Source organism: Cyrtonyx montezumae, unplaced genomic scaffold (genome assembly GCF_038088225.1).
Source record: "Cyrtonyx montezumae isolate F1298 unplaced genomic scaffold, pur_monq_1.0 scaffold_10, whole genome shotgun sequence".
In the NCBI taxonomy this organism is placed as follows: domain Eukaryota; kingdom Metazoa; phylum Chordata; class Aves; order Galliformes; family Odontophoridae; genus Cyrtonyx; species Cyrtonyx montezumae.
The window spans coordinates 46220279-46234914 of record NW_027071826.1 but is presented as its reverse complement, the minus strand read 5'-3'; the positions used below and the strand labels follow the sequence as shown (position 1 = coordinate 46234914).

At 35.2% G+C, this 14636-nt stretch overlaps 1 protein-coding gene across 1 annotated transcript in view; it reads left to right on the top strand.

The window, feature by feature from the left end:
- Nucleotides 1-14636, top strand: part of OTOG (otogelin) — an 87558-nt gene that overhangs the window by 39637 nt on the left and 33285 nt on the right. Inside the window, exons 27-33 of the mRNA XM_065755742.1 lie at nucleotides 134-282; nucleotides 863-982; nucleotides 1288-1404; nucleotides 2825-2981; nucleotides 4056-4082; nucleotides 6546-6713; nucleotides 8638-8916. Of these exons, the coding sequence (XP_065611814.1) occupies nucleotides 134-282; nucleotides 863-982; nucleotides 1288-1404; nucleotides 2825-2981; nucleotides 4056-4082; nucleotides 6546-6713; nucleotides 8638-8916 (1017 nt within the window). The remainder of the gene's footprint in view (nucleotides 1-133; nucleotides 283-862; nucleotides 983-1287; nucleotides 1405-2824; nucleotides 2982-4055; nucleotides 4083-6545; nucleotides 6714-8637; nucleotides 8917-14636) is intronic.

Below are 14636 nucleotides of genomic sequence, written 5' to 3'. Positions count from 1 at the left end.
TCCTGCATGATCACCAGTCAGTTTTGGGGCTTGTAACCATCTGTGTCATCTGTTTTGTATGTTTCAGTTCCTGTCAAATTAATATTTTATGAAGATGTTATTACATCTTAAGCTGCCTTGTTTTATTTTGAACAGAGCTCATCTAGTTACATGGACAAACTACAGAAAATGCAGTTATGGAAAGCTGGGTTTTTCACTGTTGTTCATTTTCCTGATGAATACATCACTATTCTTTGGGATCAGAGAACAACAGTTCACATACAGATGGGTCATCAGTGGCAGGTAAGGAAAAGTCGGTGCTCTCAATGCAATTTCTTCAAGGTATTTTTGTTACTCTTAAGTTTATGCTGGAACTCTTTGTAGAATAAACAAGTCATGAATTCTATAGGAACTCAGTAGCAGAGTCAAGGAGCGAAGTATTCAAATGCCTTGTCAATTAAATTAATCATTCTTATTTGGAATTTTTTTATTCACTTTTTACTGTCTAACTTCTGTAACAGCAGAAACAAATACCTTGGGGGCAACATTCTTTAGTACTTATTCCCATTGCTACTGAAGCAGATGTTATTTTGTTGAAATATATTTAAAAAAAAGCAGGTTGTGGGCAAACACATCACTTCTCAGAGACTCAGTGGTACTTAATCTAAAAGACAAAATATTGACCAACATAAAATATTTCCACAGTTTTATTATCACAAATAACTGAACTTCTTAGGCTGAAAATGTGGTTAAGTATTGATCCCTAACAAATTTTGAGGAGCAACTGAAGACAAAGACATACAAAGGAAGTTCTGGAAGTAGTTGTGACTGATAATGTTTTATACCACGAAGAAAAATGGTTGCTTCTGCTTTTGTATTTCAGGGTGAATTGACAGGGTTGTGTGGAAATTTTGATTTGAAAACAATAAATGAATTGAGGACTCCAGATAACTTTGAATTAACAAACTCGCAAGAATTTGGAAACAGTTGGACAGCTGTAGAGGTATACTTGCTAATAGATTTTTGGATATTTGCAGTCATACATACAGTTTATCTAGAATGAAATCAGAAGTTAATTCCTGGAAATCTTAGCCAAGCAGCAGTGCAGAGTTCACAGTTCTTTTAATTCCTTATCTTAATCTCTCTGAGTTTTCCCAAATGATGTTGGTGTTTTGTTGTAGTTTTTTTTTTCAAAAAAACACAAAAAAAATCCCTTAAAAATGCCCGCAGAACAAACCTATTAGGTAAGCTCAAACACAAAGAGCTAATGAAACAAGTTTCTTTCCTTGATTTTACTTTCTTGTTAAGTGTGTTGACAGGTATGACATTCAGAATCCATGCAGTTTGAATCCACTGAGAGAGCCATTTGCCAAGAAGGAATGTGGAATACTGTTTAGTGAAGCATTTGAAGCTTGCCATCCAGTGGTGAGTTGTAGTCACATGTAGAAAGATGTGGAAGTCATCATTTCATTGGAGAGAAACTGCTCAAATCACTTCAGATATTCACTTTGTTTTGCAGACTAGAATCTTTTTGATTACTATAGCAGTGAAGAAAATGAAGAAAGTCCAAGCCATACCTATTTAACTCTAAAATAGGAATGTTTAACTAGATCTGTTATGAGGACTATCTACAATTAGCTGACTTAAAAAGCCATTTGTTAGTGCCATGTAATACCACTTTGGCATCACTTAGCATTCAGCATTGTGGTTATTCCCCTTTACAATTAATGGACAATTATATGCAATTTGTTACTTGTTTTTTCATTCAGAGCATAATTTGAATAACTGTAGTTGACTCGCTTTGTATCATTCAAATGTATTACATGGCATGAATGCAGGCATGTTTAAGTAAACTCATAGCTTTTGTTAGGCAATATCAGATGTGGAGAACTCTTTCCCAGAGAAGAAACTGCATGCATCTCCTCATTCAAGGAACTAATGAAAATTAATGAGCTGTTTACCTTGTTCTGACAGACAACAGGCTTGGGTTCAGTTCAAGAATAAAGGAAACTGATTTTCTTCAGAGCAAGGTGTTATATGGAAAATAACGTAAGATATTCAGATGCTGAAACTTGAGTGTGTGGCATAAAAACTTTGAGTCAGAGTGGTTTCTAAGGAGGAGGGAAATTCTGCATGAAAGATACCTAAGAATGTTGCTGAGTTATTCTTTATAATGTTATTTTGAAGGGAAAATGGAAGCTAATGCTGAAGTTGTGCTAATGTAACATTGGATTAGTCAATTGTATAAGATATCAAGGTCCTCGTGTATAAATATTCAAGTATAGGTCCATGGAGAATCTATTACAATTCAATCGGCAAATTAACATCGACAATCTTCTTTGAAATTTTGTCCCTTAAAATCACACCTCAGTAACCTGAGGGGAAAGAAAAGACAGATTGTCTCATGAAGTTTTCTAATAATTATATGATGAGAATGAACCACTCACATGAAGAGCTCTCCATCTGATTTATTATTACTTACATTTTATGTATGTCTAACTTTATTAATGATTGAGATACGTTTTCTTGTGGTCAATTGAGTTTCTCTTATTTTCTAAGTTTCTATGTTGCTTATTATGGTTTAAATATATTAGAAAACCATGCAAAAGTATTTCACATCAGCACCTGAGTGTTAATTTTCATAATAAGGTATGAAGTTGTGCTACTGAGTGCTGTACAAGATTTTGATGTGTTCTAATAATCTGTTTCTTTTGTTTTTAATGCAGACATTAAATTAAAGCCTTTAGTACTATAATAAGTCTTATGTTAAAACTCTGAAGGAATCACAGATTTGTGTTGATGATTGTAGCCTGTGTCTACATGATCTTTTTATTTATATTTCTAGATTGATGTCACTTGGTTTTACTCAAACTGCTTGGCAGATACATGTGGTTGCAACCAAGGAGGTGACTGTGAATGTTTCTGTACAAGTGTATCAGCATATGCCCATCAGTGCTGCCAGCACGGAGTTTCTGTAGACTGGAGGACTCCTAGAGTGTGTCGTAAGTTTACTTAATTATCATGGCCACTGGTTGATGCTGTGTTTGCGATACAGATCTAAGAAATCAAACACACTGAGTTGCCTGAGGGTGTGAATCGCTAAGCCGTGTTAACAGAACTGATGTGAGAATGAGCTGCTTAGGTGATAGGAAAACGAGTGAGTGCTTCTTACTGATCTCTGTTCATTTTTGTCTATCTGGATTACATGCTTCCTTCATACTGTTGGAAGACACACTTTTGGTTTTTCTTCCTTGTCCCTTCATATGAAAGAAAAAGTCATGGAAAATTAATATTTATGGATATGGTATGCAGGGCATCCCTCAAACCAAAGTTATGCAGTTAACAGCTCATGTAATTTGTCTTCAGAACTGTACTTAATAACCAGGTCTCAATAATGTAGATGTGCTTTAGCTCTGCCCCTGGAGTACTTGTGGGAGGTAAGTCTTCTAAATGAAGACAAATACTGTCAGAGTCCTGTTTAAAATCCTGTGTTTAGTATCCCCATTTAACAATGGGGTAAAAAGTATGAGGCCTTTTTCTCTGGCGCCTGGGTCACATGCTTAGCAGAAGGCAGACACTACCTGTAATGGAAGAGAGTGAGAAAGGAAAAAATAGAAGGAAAATATCAATCACTTCTGTAATTTTGCAGTGGCTCAAAGAGAGCGTGCAGTTTAATCGAAGTTGAACAGGAAATTTGTCTTAAAGCAAGAGGATTACTTTGAATTTTTTTTATAGAAATGGTGCATGTGTTTCAATGAGAATGGAAAAACAGCAACGCTTAGTCTTAACCACTAGAGGTCGCAAAAAGACAACTGTGGATATGTGAGCTTAGTATTCCTTGCTAGGAAATATTTAAATCAGTGTAATTTTATCAAGAATTTTAAGGTAGGCAAAAATTCGGCAATTATAAATTTTGAAATAAATTCTTCTGTATGATTTAAACTGAGCAAGCAGTTGTCTTAGACCTTAATCAGTAAAGGGTAGGGAAAAACTACCCTTACTAATTGCAGTAAAAACTACCCTTGCTAATATGCACAACGCCTACAACTGCTTTTTCTTTCCTTTCTATTTTTCAGCTTACGATTGTGAATACTTCAACAAAGGTAAGTCCTAAAGGACCTAATAAAATGCTGATACAATCTTTGGTTTCTTAATATTGCTCATATTTCATATGAAAGTACTGTGTTGGTGAAAACAGTTGCAAATGATAAATAATTTAAATAACCAAAATTTTGTTTCCCAGGTTCATTTTTGTTTCAAAGGCTTGTAATTTCATGATCCTTTTAAAGTTGATTTTGTGAATTTCCCAAAAGTCTATTTAACTCAGTTGCATTGCATTTATGGGTAATGATTATATAATTAAATCATTAAGTAATTAATATAATACTCATTTCAATAACAATAGTGGCAGTATGCTTTAAGGCATAATGCAGTCCAGAACTGATTACCATTGATCCGTCAAATCAATCAACTTCTGTGCATCCTCCAGAGGGAGCTGGATACAAAGATAATTCAAATCTCTTTGACTATGGAATGACTATTGATTTAGGTATGTCTAACCTAGCTTTACATTTTTGTGCAACAAGTATTGCTGTTCTGTTTGATTTGATCGCAGAGGTGCAAAACTGGTATAAGGTACTTGAGTAAAATGTCAGTTAATTTGTACTGGGTGCTGCACTACTCCCACTTCCCTCTGTGGAAGTGCTAGAATCTCTATGCAGACAATTTTTAATTTATATTGAGAATGTCTGCACTGTCAGAAACTGCAAGCAGTGTCTAGCAGTTAGGCACTGCAAGAGACTTAAGCAACATATCAGGTCCAAATTACATGGCCAAAAGAAAAGTAGAAAAAGTTTTAAAAAAAACCACTTTCTGATATACAGACTGAAAAGAATTTGGATTGATTAAAATAGTGTAGTGGAATTTTAGCTAAATTGCTATTGAAGCCCTTAATTTAAACAAAGTGCAGTTAAATATGAGATAATTGCAGATCAACGTTTTTGTACTGTTTTTGTTTTGTAAATGCAATTTGAGATTGTGATCTTCTTGCAGCTATAACAAGTTGGAATTGTGTAGCCCCTAAAATCTGTAGCTGCTGTGTGTGCTAGTAGTGAAAAGAAGTTGGATGGTAATGCATACATAAAGTGTGGTATTAGTTTTCTAACTGACAGAAATGTATTGATGTACCATAGGGTTGTACATGTGACAAGCTCACAATAAACATGCTTATCATACATGTTTCTTCTTACCTTCCTGCTCTTTGCAAATCTAGCTCATTAGTATTCACCGTAGGGTGTTCCACAGTTGCCAGTGATGGGGAAAAAAAGCTATCTCTATGTTAAATATTGTCTTTTCTATTTGAAATGCATTACCGCTGCCAAAAATTGCTTATTTTAAGGGACAGGAAGATTAAGAAATTGTCTTAGAGCAGAGAGAGGCTTTGTAACACTGTGTAACTTTGTCATGTATTCAGAGTGAAGTATTTCACTTCAGTCTGGATCACTTTGGTAAAGGGCATTCTCTGATTGCTTTAGTTCCTCGAGTTTTGAATGAGACAGGGACCTAAAATTGATATGAATGCTAACATTTCTGAAATAATAGTTGCTTTATGTCATTAAAAATGCTTCTCAGCTCCTTGTACTGAAGGCCAAGCTTGTGTCTTAGTGGGCCATGTGTTCGTACCATCTGCAACCTCATTAGGATTTCTAAACTCTTATTAACTGTTACTACCTGCGAGGGACAGGATACAAGAGGAAGCTTCTGGGTGCTGTTCCTATTTTTAACCTGTTTGAATAAATCTTGAGGGGCAGTGGTTTTAGCAGCAGTTATCAGTTGAGAAGTTCTAGAAGAGTTCTAACTTAGCTGGACACTTGCCATGTGCTGGTTTGTGGGTAAAATAGAAGCAAGATAAATTGCTCAGGCATGTTTTTTTTTTTAACAAGAGCTTATAAAAACCATCTCAAAATACTTTGAACTTTGTACTAACTGAAGGAGTGCAACTTTTTTAGATTTGTGAAATTTCACAATTATGGCTCTTTGCTTATACCTAAAATTTGTCCTTTCCTTTTCCAGTGATGCTGATTTCTTGTCACTCTTCCCAGTACTATGTTTGTATTGACACTGTTTAAAGAGTCATTTGATACTTGATTACTACAAGCTGTTTCTTGCAAAATACCTCACATTATAGACACTAACATAACTGGTATAAAATAGCTATAAGAAGTGGTAGGAACATACAAATAAACAATTTATGTCCCAGCATAATCTGTAAAAATTGTTTATTTCTGAAGCAAATAACTGAGGACTCAGTTAACTTAGAAACTGAAGCGGATAAGAACAAGGAAAAGGGTAAGTTGATGATTCTAGAATTGAAGCTAGGTAATTATGATAGTTTTGAGAGGAAATAATTTCTAAACAAGTGTGGATTTTCTATTTGCTATTACATTTTAATAAATGGCACCTGGAGTTTTCAGATGTAGTATCTTTCTATATAACATAATGTTTAGGACTCAAGCACTTGTGGCACCTGATGAGAAAGGTAATTCTGACTTCTTTTTCCTCAACAGCTCTGGGAAAGGGCCCATACAAACTTCTCAGCTACTTAAATGGAGAATTTGTAATGGCAGCAGAACTGGTGAATGGTTTTGTTTTCCCGGTGAGAGAAGACAACATTGTTCCTGGACATGTTGTAAGCTTTATGCTTACTTCAGGACTTTATAAACCCAAAGCACATGGTAAAGTGATTGCAACATAGAGACCTAAGCACAAACACATTCTATTTTGTAATGCTTACTGTAAATTTAAGTACAGACCTGGGTTAATATCTTTTCTCTTTATCTGACTCTGCACCTAAATATCTCCTAAAGTTTCCATTGGACTAGTCTTAATTATGTGATTTTAGCTTTACAAACAGATACTTTTAGTTGATAAACAGTAATCCCTCCCTAACAACAACTTTCATGGGCATCAAAATCATATTGTAGCCTGTACTTCAGATGCGTGCATTGCCCCCTCCACTTCTCTTCTGGCAGAACTGGGACATGGATGGTAATGGGAGAGATGATGTAAGAAAAGTACTCTCTAATTCACTCACTTAGTCACCATCACTTACTGCCTGCTGTCCTGTATAGAGTTAGCCATTGGTTCTGACCTAAAGTACGTGCTATGAATTGGTCTCCTTCATGTCCTGAGTTAGGTTTCTCAGTGAATGGATCTTGTTTATTCAGCAGACAAAATTAATCTTGCACATCTTCATAAAGGTATAAAAGTCTTACAAGAATATATTCAGCACTTTGTGACAACGATTAAGTGCTATAGCAGCCTGCATACCCAATTTTACTGCCCCCAGAGCACCCAATCCTCAATAAAATTTTACTACAGATCAGGATTCTGGACAGCCTGAGTGTGGCTGTCTTTTGTGTAACCAGAAAAAAAAAAAGTGAGTTGACAAAGCAAGCACTTGATTAACTGTTGTCTGTATTACTGGCACAGGAGCTCATGTAATAGAGTATCCAGGGCCAGACTGCTTTTATTAGTCATAGCTGTGAGACACTTGTACAGTGTTATTTGTTTTAGGTTTGGAAAGTGATGGTCACTCCCATTGTTCTACTCATGTAAAATCTCTCAAAATAGAACTCAGCAAGTGTTTTTGTGCTTTAAAGTGTGAATTAGAGGAATGGGATTTCATTTTTGGACATAGAAAAGTTTGTAAAATCAGTGCAGAAGTTTTTATATTTTTAATACTCATCAGTGTTCTCGATTGTTTTTTCACTTCCCCCAAAATGGATGGATTTCATCAGTTTAAGATGAATCAGACATAATGGCAAGCTTTGGGTCTGTAAATCTACAAATTATGGTGATTCTTATTACTTTCCAGCCACTTACAGGCAGCTATTAAAAAGATATTTTTATGTTTTTCAAATAATTTGTGGTTTTTATATTCAGAAAACAATCAGCTCTTCCAGAAGTGTTATACAAGAGCGTGATAAAGTATCTGTTTAATAGAGATCATTTGTTTTCTGTGTCGTCGTTTTTTTTTTTTTTCTCTGAGAAATGCTATCTGGGCCTGGCAGGTTAGTTGATTTTACAGTAGTTTAATGGCTGCTTTCAGCAGAACAGTAGAATTTACAGCAAAACAGAATGAAGTAATTCTGTGAGTAATAGATGCCTATAACAGGCTCAAAATCTGTCATTCTGCAATTGATGGTACAGGGGTTTGCTTGCAATCAACAGAACTGTTTTAAGGGTAAAGTATCATGTGTGGGTGCATTTGCCAGAAAAGAGACTTTGGTGTCAGAATTGTTGGGGGAAAGGCTAGAGAGCTGACCACTTAGAGATACAGACACAAATCTGTAAACTGAATGGAAAGTACCATTTTTTAGTTTATTTTTAATGAAAGGCTGAGCTCTTGGAGTTTATACTTCTGATTGCATATATTACAAAAAGATTACTTTGTAATCTGTAGTGAATTTAGAAAATAAATATTCATCCATCTAGGACTCTGAAATACATGTATAGAATATCTTCTTAAAGATCAGACTATTTTCATTGATAAGGGCAATGCTGTTGTCATTGCTCATGCTGCTGGTAGCAGTAATGTTACATTTGAATGAGTTTAGTTTATTAAAGCACATAAATGAATCTTCTGTTTTTTTTCAGATTCTAACTTGGTTTCATTTGAAGCAGCTGAGAGACCCAATTATTTTCTTCGGTTGTCCTCCAGTAATACTCTTGTTCTTTCTAAATGGGAAAAAAGTGACGAGTTTCACAACAAATCAACATTTGTTATTCACAAGAACACATGGCTTTCAGGATATAGTTCCTTTGAGTCATTTGCAAAACCAGGATATTTCATCCACATGTCAGTGTCTTCAGTTGAGCTTTTGAAGTACCATCATTCAGAGGAGTTCAGACTGTCAATACTTTTAAAACTTGCAGGTAGGTAATTTATTTTCTATTAAGAGCAGTTTGCTTCCTATGGAAATACAGGCCAAATACTATTGATATTTTTGGAGGTGATGAAACTCCTTAATTCTTCCCAGCAGAACCAGGGGCTGTTAATCTGTTTGTGCCACTCTTACTCAAAATCTTCTTTGAGCTCTGTAGTAAGGATGTGATTCTGTATTCTTGTCACAAGCCATTCAATATCCACATGACTTCACTGTATCTGCCAATAGTTTTGAATATTCATAGACACCTACAAAGTTTCTGGGCCATACTTTGTGGTTTGTGAGGAAATTCTTGATTAACAGAAAATTTATTCAGATGAATAATGAATTTACATAGAGAAAAGAAAAACTGAACACTTGTCTAAAAGATAAGGTCTGTGCATGAAGCTTTCTCCTTCTTTCCCTCTGACCATCGCTGAAAGTTTTCAGTACAATAAGTTCTCATTGCAAACTTCATGGCCTTCTTAGAGGTCATGCTGTCCAGTGCAAAAGACATTGCTCGTAGCTTACATTCCTCAAATCTTGCATTTCATCTGAAAAGCAACTTCACCTTTATCTATGTACCCTCTCACAAAAGCTCTGCCTTTTCAGATATTACCCACTAGCAATTCAAGTACAGTAGAAATAGAGGCCTTTTCTTGGAGATATAGTTGTCTTTCTGTAAAGTTGATTGGACTGCTACAGCTACTGAATGTGCAATGGGAATTGCTGTGAGACTGTTTCTACCTTCTAGAGAGTTTCCTTATAACAGTAGTCACATTCCACTGAAGTTTAAAATTCAGAAATGTAGGCAACACTCTTAAGAACCTTTGGAGCTGGATCCAGAAGTTGTTCCAATAAGAACCAGTGAGTAACAACAGACATTAAAATTTGTAAGGAAAAACACTCTTAAACTCTGGAGCATCACGTCCTGAAGTGAAGATGGTGTTAAAGATCAAGAGTGAGATGCAAGTTATATTGGCCTGTGAAGTAAAACCAAAGCAGATTATTCATGAAACTATCATTTGCTTTATTGTGAATTTGAGTTGATATTTCAGATATTTCTAATGTATCCATACGACTTTATTTATGAACCATGATAACAACTACTAATTGCTGGATCCACTGGCCTTGATGTGGTACATAAAATTCTCAAATCATGGCTATTATTTTTGTTTGAATGCTTTCTACTTTGTTGCAACTATAAATGTAATGGCAACTAATCTGTTGGAATAGCAGAAGTATTTTAAAGATTCTTTTGGTAATAGAATTTTCTTAAATCGGTTTTTCATTCTCTGAAATCAAAACTGTTTTAGAAAAAAAAGAACAAAAATGAAATGTTGTAACAAATGAAGCATTGCCTGTGTTTTAGAGTGATCATTTTGAATCTCTTTGCACAGGCAAATCTGATACAAGCATTGACTTCTGTGACAGAAGAGGCCAACTGTACGCCTCATGGAGCTTCTTGTTATCAAAACATTGAATTAAAATGTTAATGGTAGCATTGTGAATCTGCCTATGTTTTGTGGTGTGTTATGATGACAGCCTAATGCAGCTGTTGACTGGCACACTCCAACTTCTGAAAAAAATGACAGATTTTGTCATTGCCAAATGCCTGTCGTCTCTTGACAAATGCTTGTAATTGCAGAGCTGTTGAGGTTTTTGAACAGCAGAATTACAGTGCTGAGGCTGTTACCAGAACATTTGTACAGCATTTAAAGTGGGTAAGTTTTTTTGGGCATAACAAAAACAACTCCTTAGTCTCTTATCTTTGGGACGGGAATGAAGAAGGTTATAACATGTTCCAGTTCTCAGTGGTCATCCATTAATATAGAGTGCTATATCTTCTCAAGTATGAAGTCTTTACGATACATTCATTATAGCAAAAAATCATATCTATACCAGTGGAAAATTAAAACAATTCACCTCAGTAAGTGAGATCAGATCAAATGATCAAGAGGCATTTCATTAATCACCACATCCGAGGGCTTGGGTTTCAGAATTTTATAAGCAGAGAAACACAGGGCTTAAATCTTTCTCCAGCGTATGTTCACAAGGCCCAGCCTGCTGATGTAGGGTAATTACATGGTCTAAAAATACAGCAGCATTTGTTTTAGTTAATGGAAAAGTTACACCAGCTCCAGAGTGCCCAGGCAAAAGGATATTGGGTTTCCTGCTGACTATTGTAAATGCTTTGCATATTAGATCAGAAAGTCTTGAACTGGGAACAGCTATTCCTCTGGAATCAGAGGACAAATATTGGGAACAGAATAATAGGCTCAGTAAATCCCCTTGGCCAGAAAGCTCCTCATGAGACTTCTTCACGCTCTGTGACGCACATTCAAAAGGAAGAATTTTAAAGGACCTGATCATTGCAGTGATAGACACTTGGTTGCTGGAAGTCAGCTGATGAGTCACTTTTTTCAGTTTCATAACAATATATATTATCACATTCAGATACCTTGACTATGAATTATGCAGATAGGATGGGCTAAAACTGGAAAGTATATTTCAGGTATAGTCACTTCCATTTCTTAATTGAGTTGTTTTCATTATAGATTTCTTTGCCCTCTTCTTCCCACAAACATTTGCAAGTTTGAGTTGATAACTGAATTTGACTATCTAGAGTATGCATATTCACAAGAAAATGCATTCACATTCTCTGCAGGATTTTTTTTATCCACCAATGGATTATTATGCATTCAGTAGAAAGAGTACACTTAGTTTTACCAGAAGAACAGAGACTGAAATGTCACGTAGGAGCTGTCAATTCACATTAGAAATCATTAGGTAGAGGTTAGTTAGGAGGAAATAGGAAACGGATGATATTTTATGCATGTATCTGCAGTTTCCTTAGCTTTTTAAATCATCTGCTCTCTATCTTTATATTAATTCTGTGGCAAAGTTCTTAGTGATGTTAGCTATGTGCTCTAGAAACTAAATTGCTGTAAATGAAGGCTGGTTTCAGAACTTTCAACAAAAATTAAAATCCCAGGGTTTTATGTGGGTATAAGCACACTGCACACAGAGGTATCTGTCAGTGTTTGTGCTTGATGCAGGACATTTTGGTTCTTTTTAGTATTTGTATCTTAACTGAAATATTCAGGAATGGTACAAAACTGGAAAATATATACTTTTTTTTTTTTAACAAAAGCCTCTTCTATCTTAAGTTGAGTTTATATATGACATAGTTGACTGGCTTCACTTCAACTGAGTCTTACCCACTTCCATGAATAGGATAAGTTTAAAAATGAAAAAAAAAATTACAGTGAATTGCTTTTAAGTTTAGTTTGAGCTCAAATGCTTTGCCACTCCCAGAAATCACGACCCGGACTTGATACTGGATAATGCGGAACAACTGCTATTGTTGTACCTGGAAATTCTTGTTATGTCCATTTAAACATCATCTGTGTAGCTCTTGGAATTGAACTGAGGTTCTCATGGAGTTGTAACATCTTTCTCAGTTATACCACAAACATTTGACCTCCTAGCTCTTGAGAGAGTAAATTGGAAGCAGTAATTGTGTTAACAGGATTATGTTAATCTAAAAGTATACTAGTAAACTAAGCTTAAGTATTTAATAGTTAAGTAACTATATTTTGCTTTCAATTATGTTTTTTCTTAGTCTCAGAGTTCCTTCTTTTCCATATTTCCTTACAATTCTCGTTGCAGAAAGTTGAAAGTTGTGAGCAGAGATTGTTGATACAAACGTATGCGCTAAGTGGCTAGATAGGATTTCGTGTTTCTAAACTTGTAGCTGGGGAGATAGGCAATCTGAGTTACTAAGCAGAGTTTTGCTGCTGCTGTTATAAATAGAGGTAACTCTGAATCAGATCTTCCTTCAAAATTTGAACATGTTCTGAGGAAAAAAAAGCGTCAGATGAGAATGAAAGTTTAAATATTTAATTCCTCATGTTTTTAAAAACTTATTCTGAATACAACCTTTATAATTCAAATTTTAGGTACACCCCCCTTTTTTTTTAAAGTAAATTGAAATTTTTTTAGTGTAGCAGAAATTGCAAATATATCAAAATTCTGACCATGGCAAATGTTTTCCTTGTGGGAGTAAGTCACTATAAGAAAAATGACAGGATGACTTGTGAACTAGAAGGAAATGTCAAACACACATGGCCAGAGTTGTTGCAACTCAACATCATTACCAGACAGTGGTGTTATGAAAAATAAAATTCATTCGATAGTAGCAGCTGTTCTCATTACCACAAATGTAAAATCAAAAGTTACAGGGAATGAAGATTTTAAACCCTAAATGCTTTTCTGATGCCCAAGGAAGTGAGAAAATTATGTATAGATTTGGAAAGTATTTTTTAATAATTGTCTTTGGTGAAGTGTATGCTTCTATTAATATAAAAGCTTTCTACAGTACCATAGCATATTTATATGTTTAGCTTCTGTTAGACAAAACAAGTGCAGGGTATAATTTACCATTTTAGTAAGGATTTGCTCTGTCACCAAGTAGAAGGCAAATGCTGCTAGACTTCACTAGGATGCACATGGTTATTTCTAAATGACATGACAAATCATTTTGAGGAGCATATGCCTGATATTTGAACCTTAACTCACTACCTGTAAACTGTGATCGCTCTTTCATTGTGAGTGAAAGGTACACAGAGTACAGTAAGCTCCTATTACTGTTTGATGGTGGGGGAATTTAAGTTTTATCAATTTGGGAAGCACGTGTTGGAGGTGGCTGATTAGCTTCCTGGGTATTATAAACCCTTCATGCCAGTACACTTGTGAAATCCACAGTTACTGAGCTACAGTACTTTGTGTAACTGGAATAGCAGTAGTCTAGGTCTGACTGGTATGAAAGTTAATGGCTCAAATCAACAGAGAAAGGTGTATTTTCACTCAGTTTAGTGAGAGGGAGATTTAAATGGCTTTAGAGCATATTTTTGTCATTTTTTCCTTTTACCCTAATTGACTGTGTGTATTAAGGTCATAATCTGTATGTGAAGGTAGTGAAAAGAGATAAAAATATCTACAATGTTATCTAGGTTTAAGCATACTTTATTTCTCTTGGCTTGGTCTTGAATTCATTCTAATTCAGAGCAAGGTTCTGTGTCTGTTTAAATTCCCCTTCATTTTCTGCTAAGTCTCCAGTTAGTATAAACATTTCAAGCAGGAACTATCTTATTATTTTATTTTTATAATTATGGTGGCTAGCGCAGTTCATCAGCATGGTCCTTTGAGTGATTTTTGAGATTTCAGAAGTGATGGTGTCAACAGTGAAAAGTTAAAGTATGATGAATAATTAAACTGAAATTTGCATAATGCTGTGAATGCATTTTCTCATAGTTCATATTAGTGCATATATTTCACTACATCTGGTAGAATTACTAATATAAAATGAAAACTTTTGAGACATTGGAAACCAATTCATGGAATCTATTCAGATCTTGCTGTGATGATTTGGGCTGCTCTTTTGTGCAATTTACACACCACAAAGAACAAATACAACTTGTCATGTCATATACAGTTCCTTTGCATCTACAGACCTCCTTTGAAAACAGTTTTTCTGACAAAGTTCCTGTTTTCATCTGTCACCTGTCCTATGTTCTGCAGATGCAGAGAGAAGTATGATTTTGGTAGTTCTTTATGGAAAGTGGTGCTCAAGAACCAAAGATTATGTGCAAGTTCTCACTAGTTCTTCCCAAGGCATGCAAAACCTGCAGACTCAATGAACTTAATCTACAGGAACACTTGAGTGAA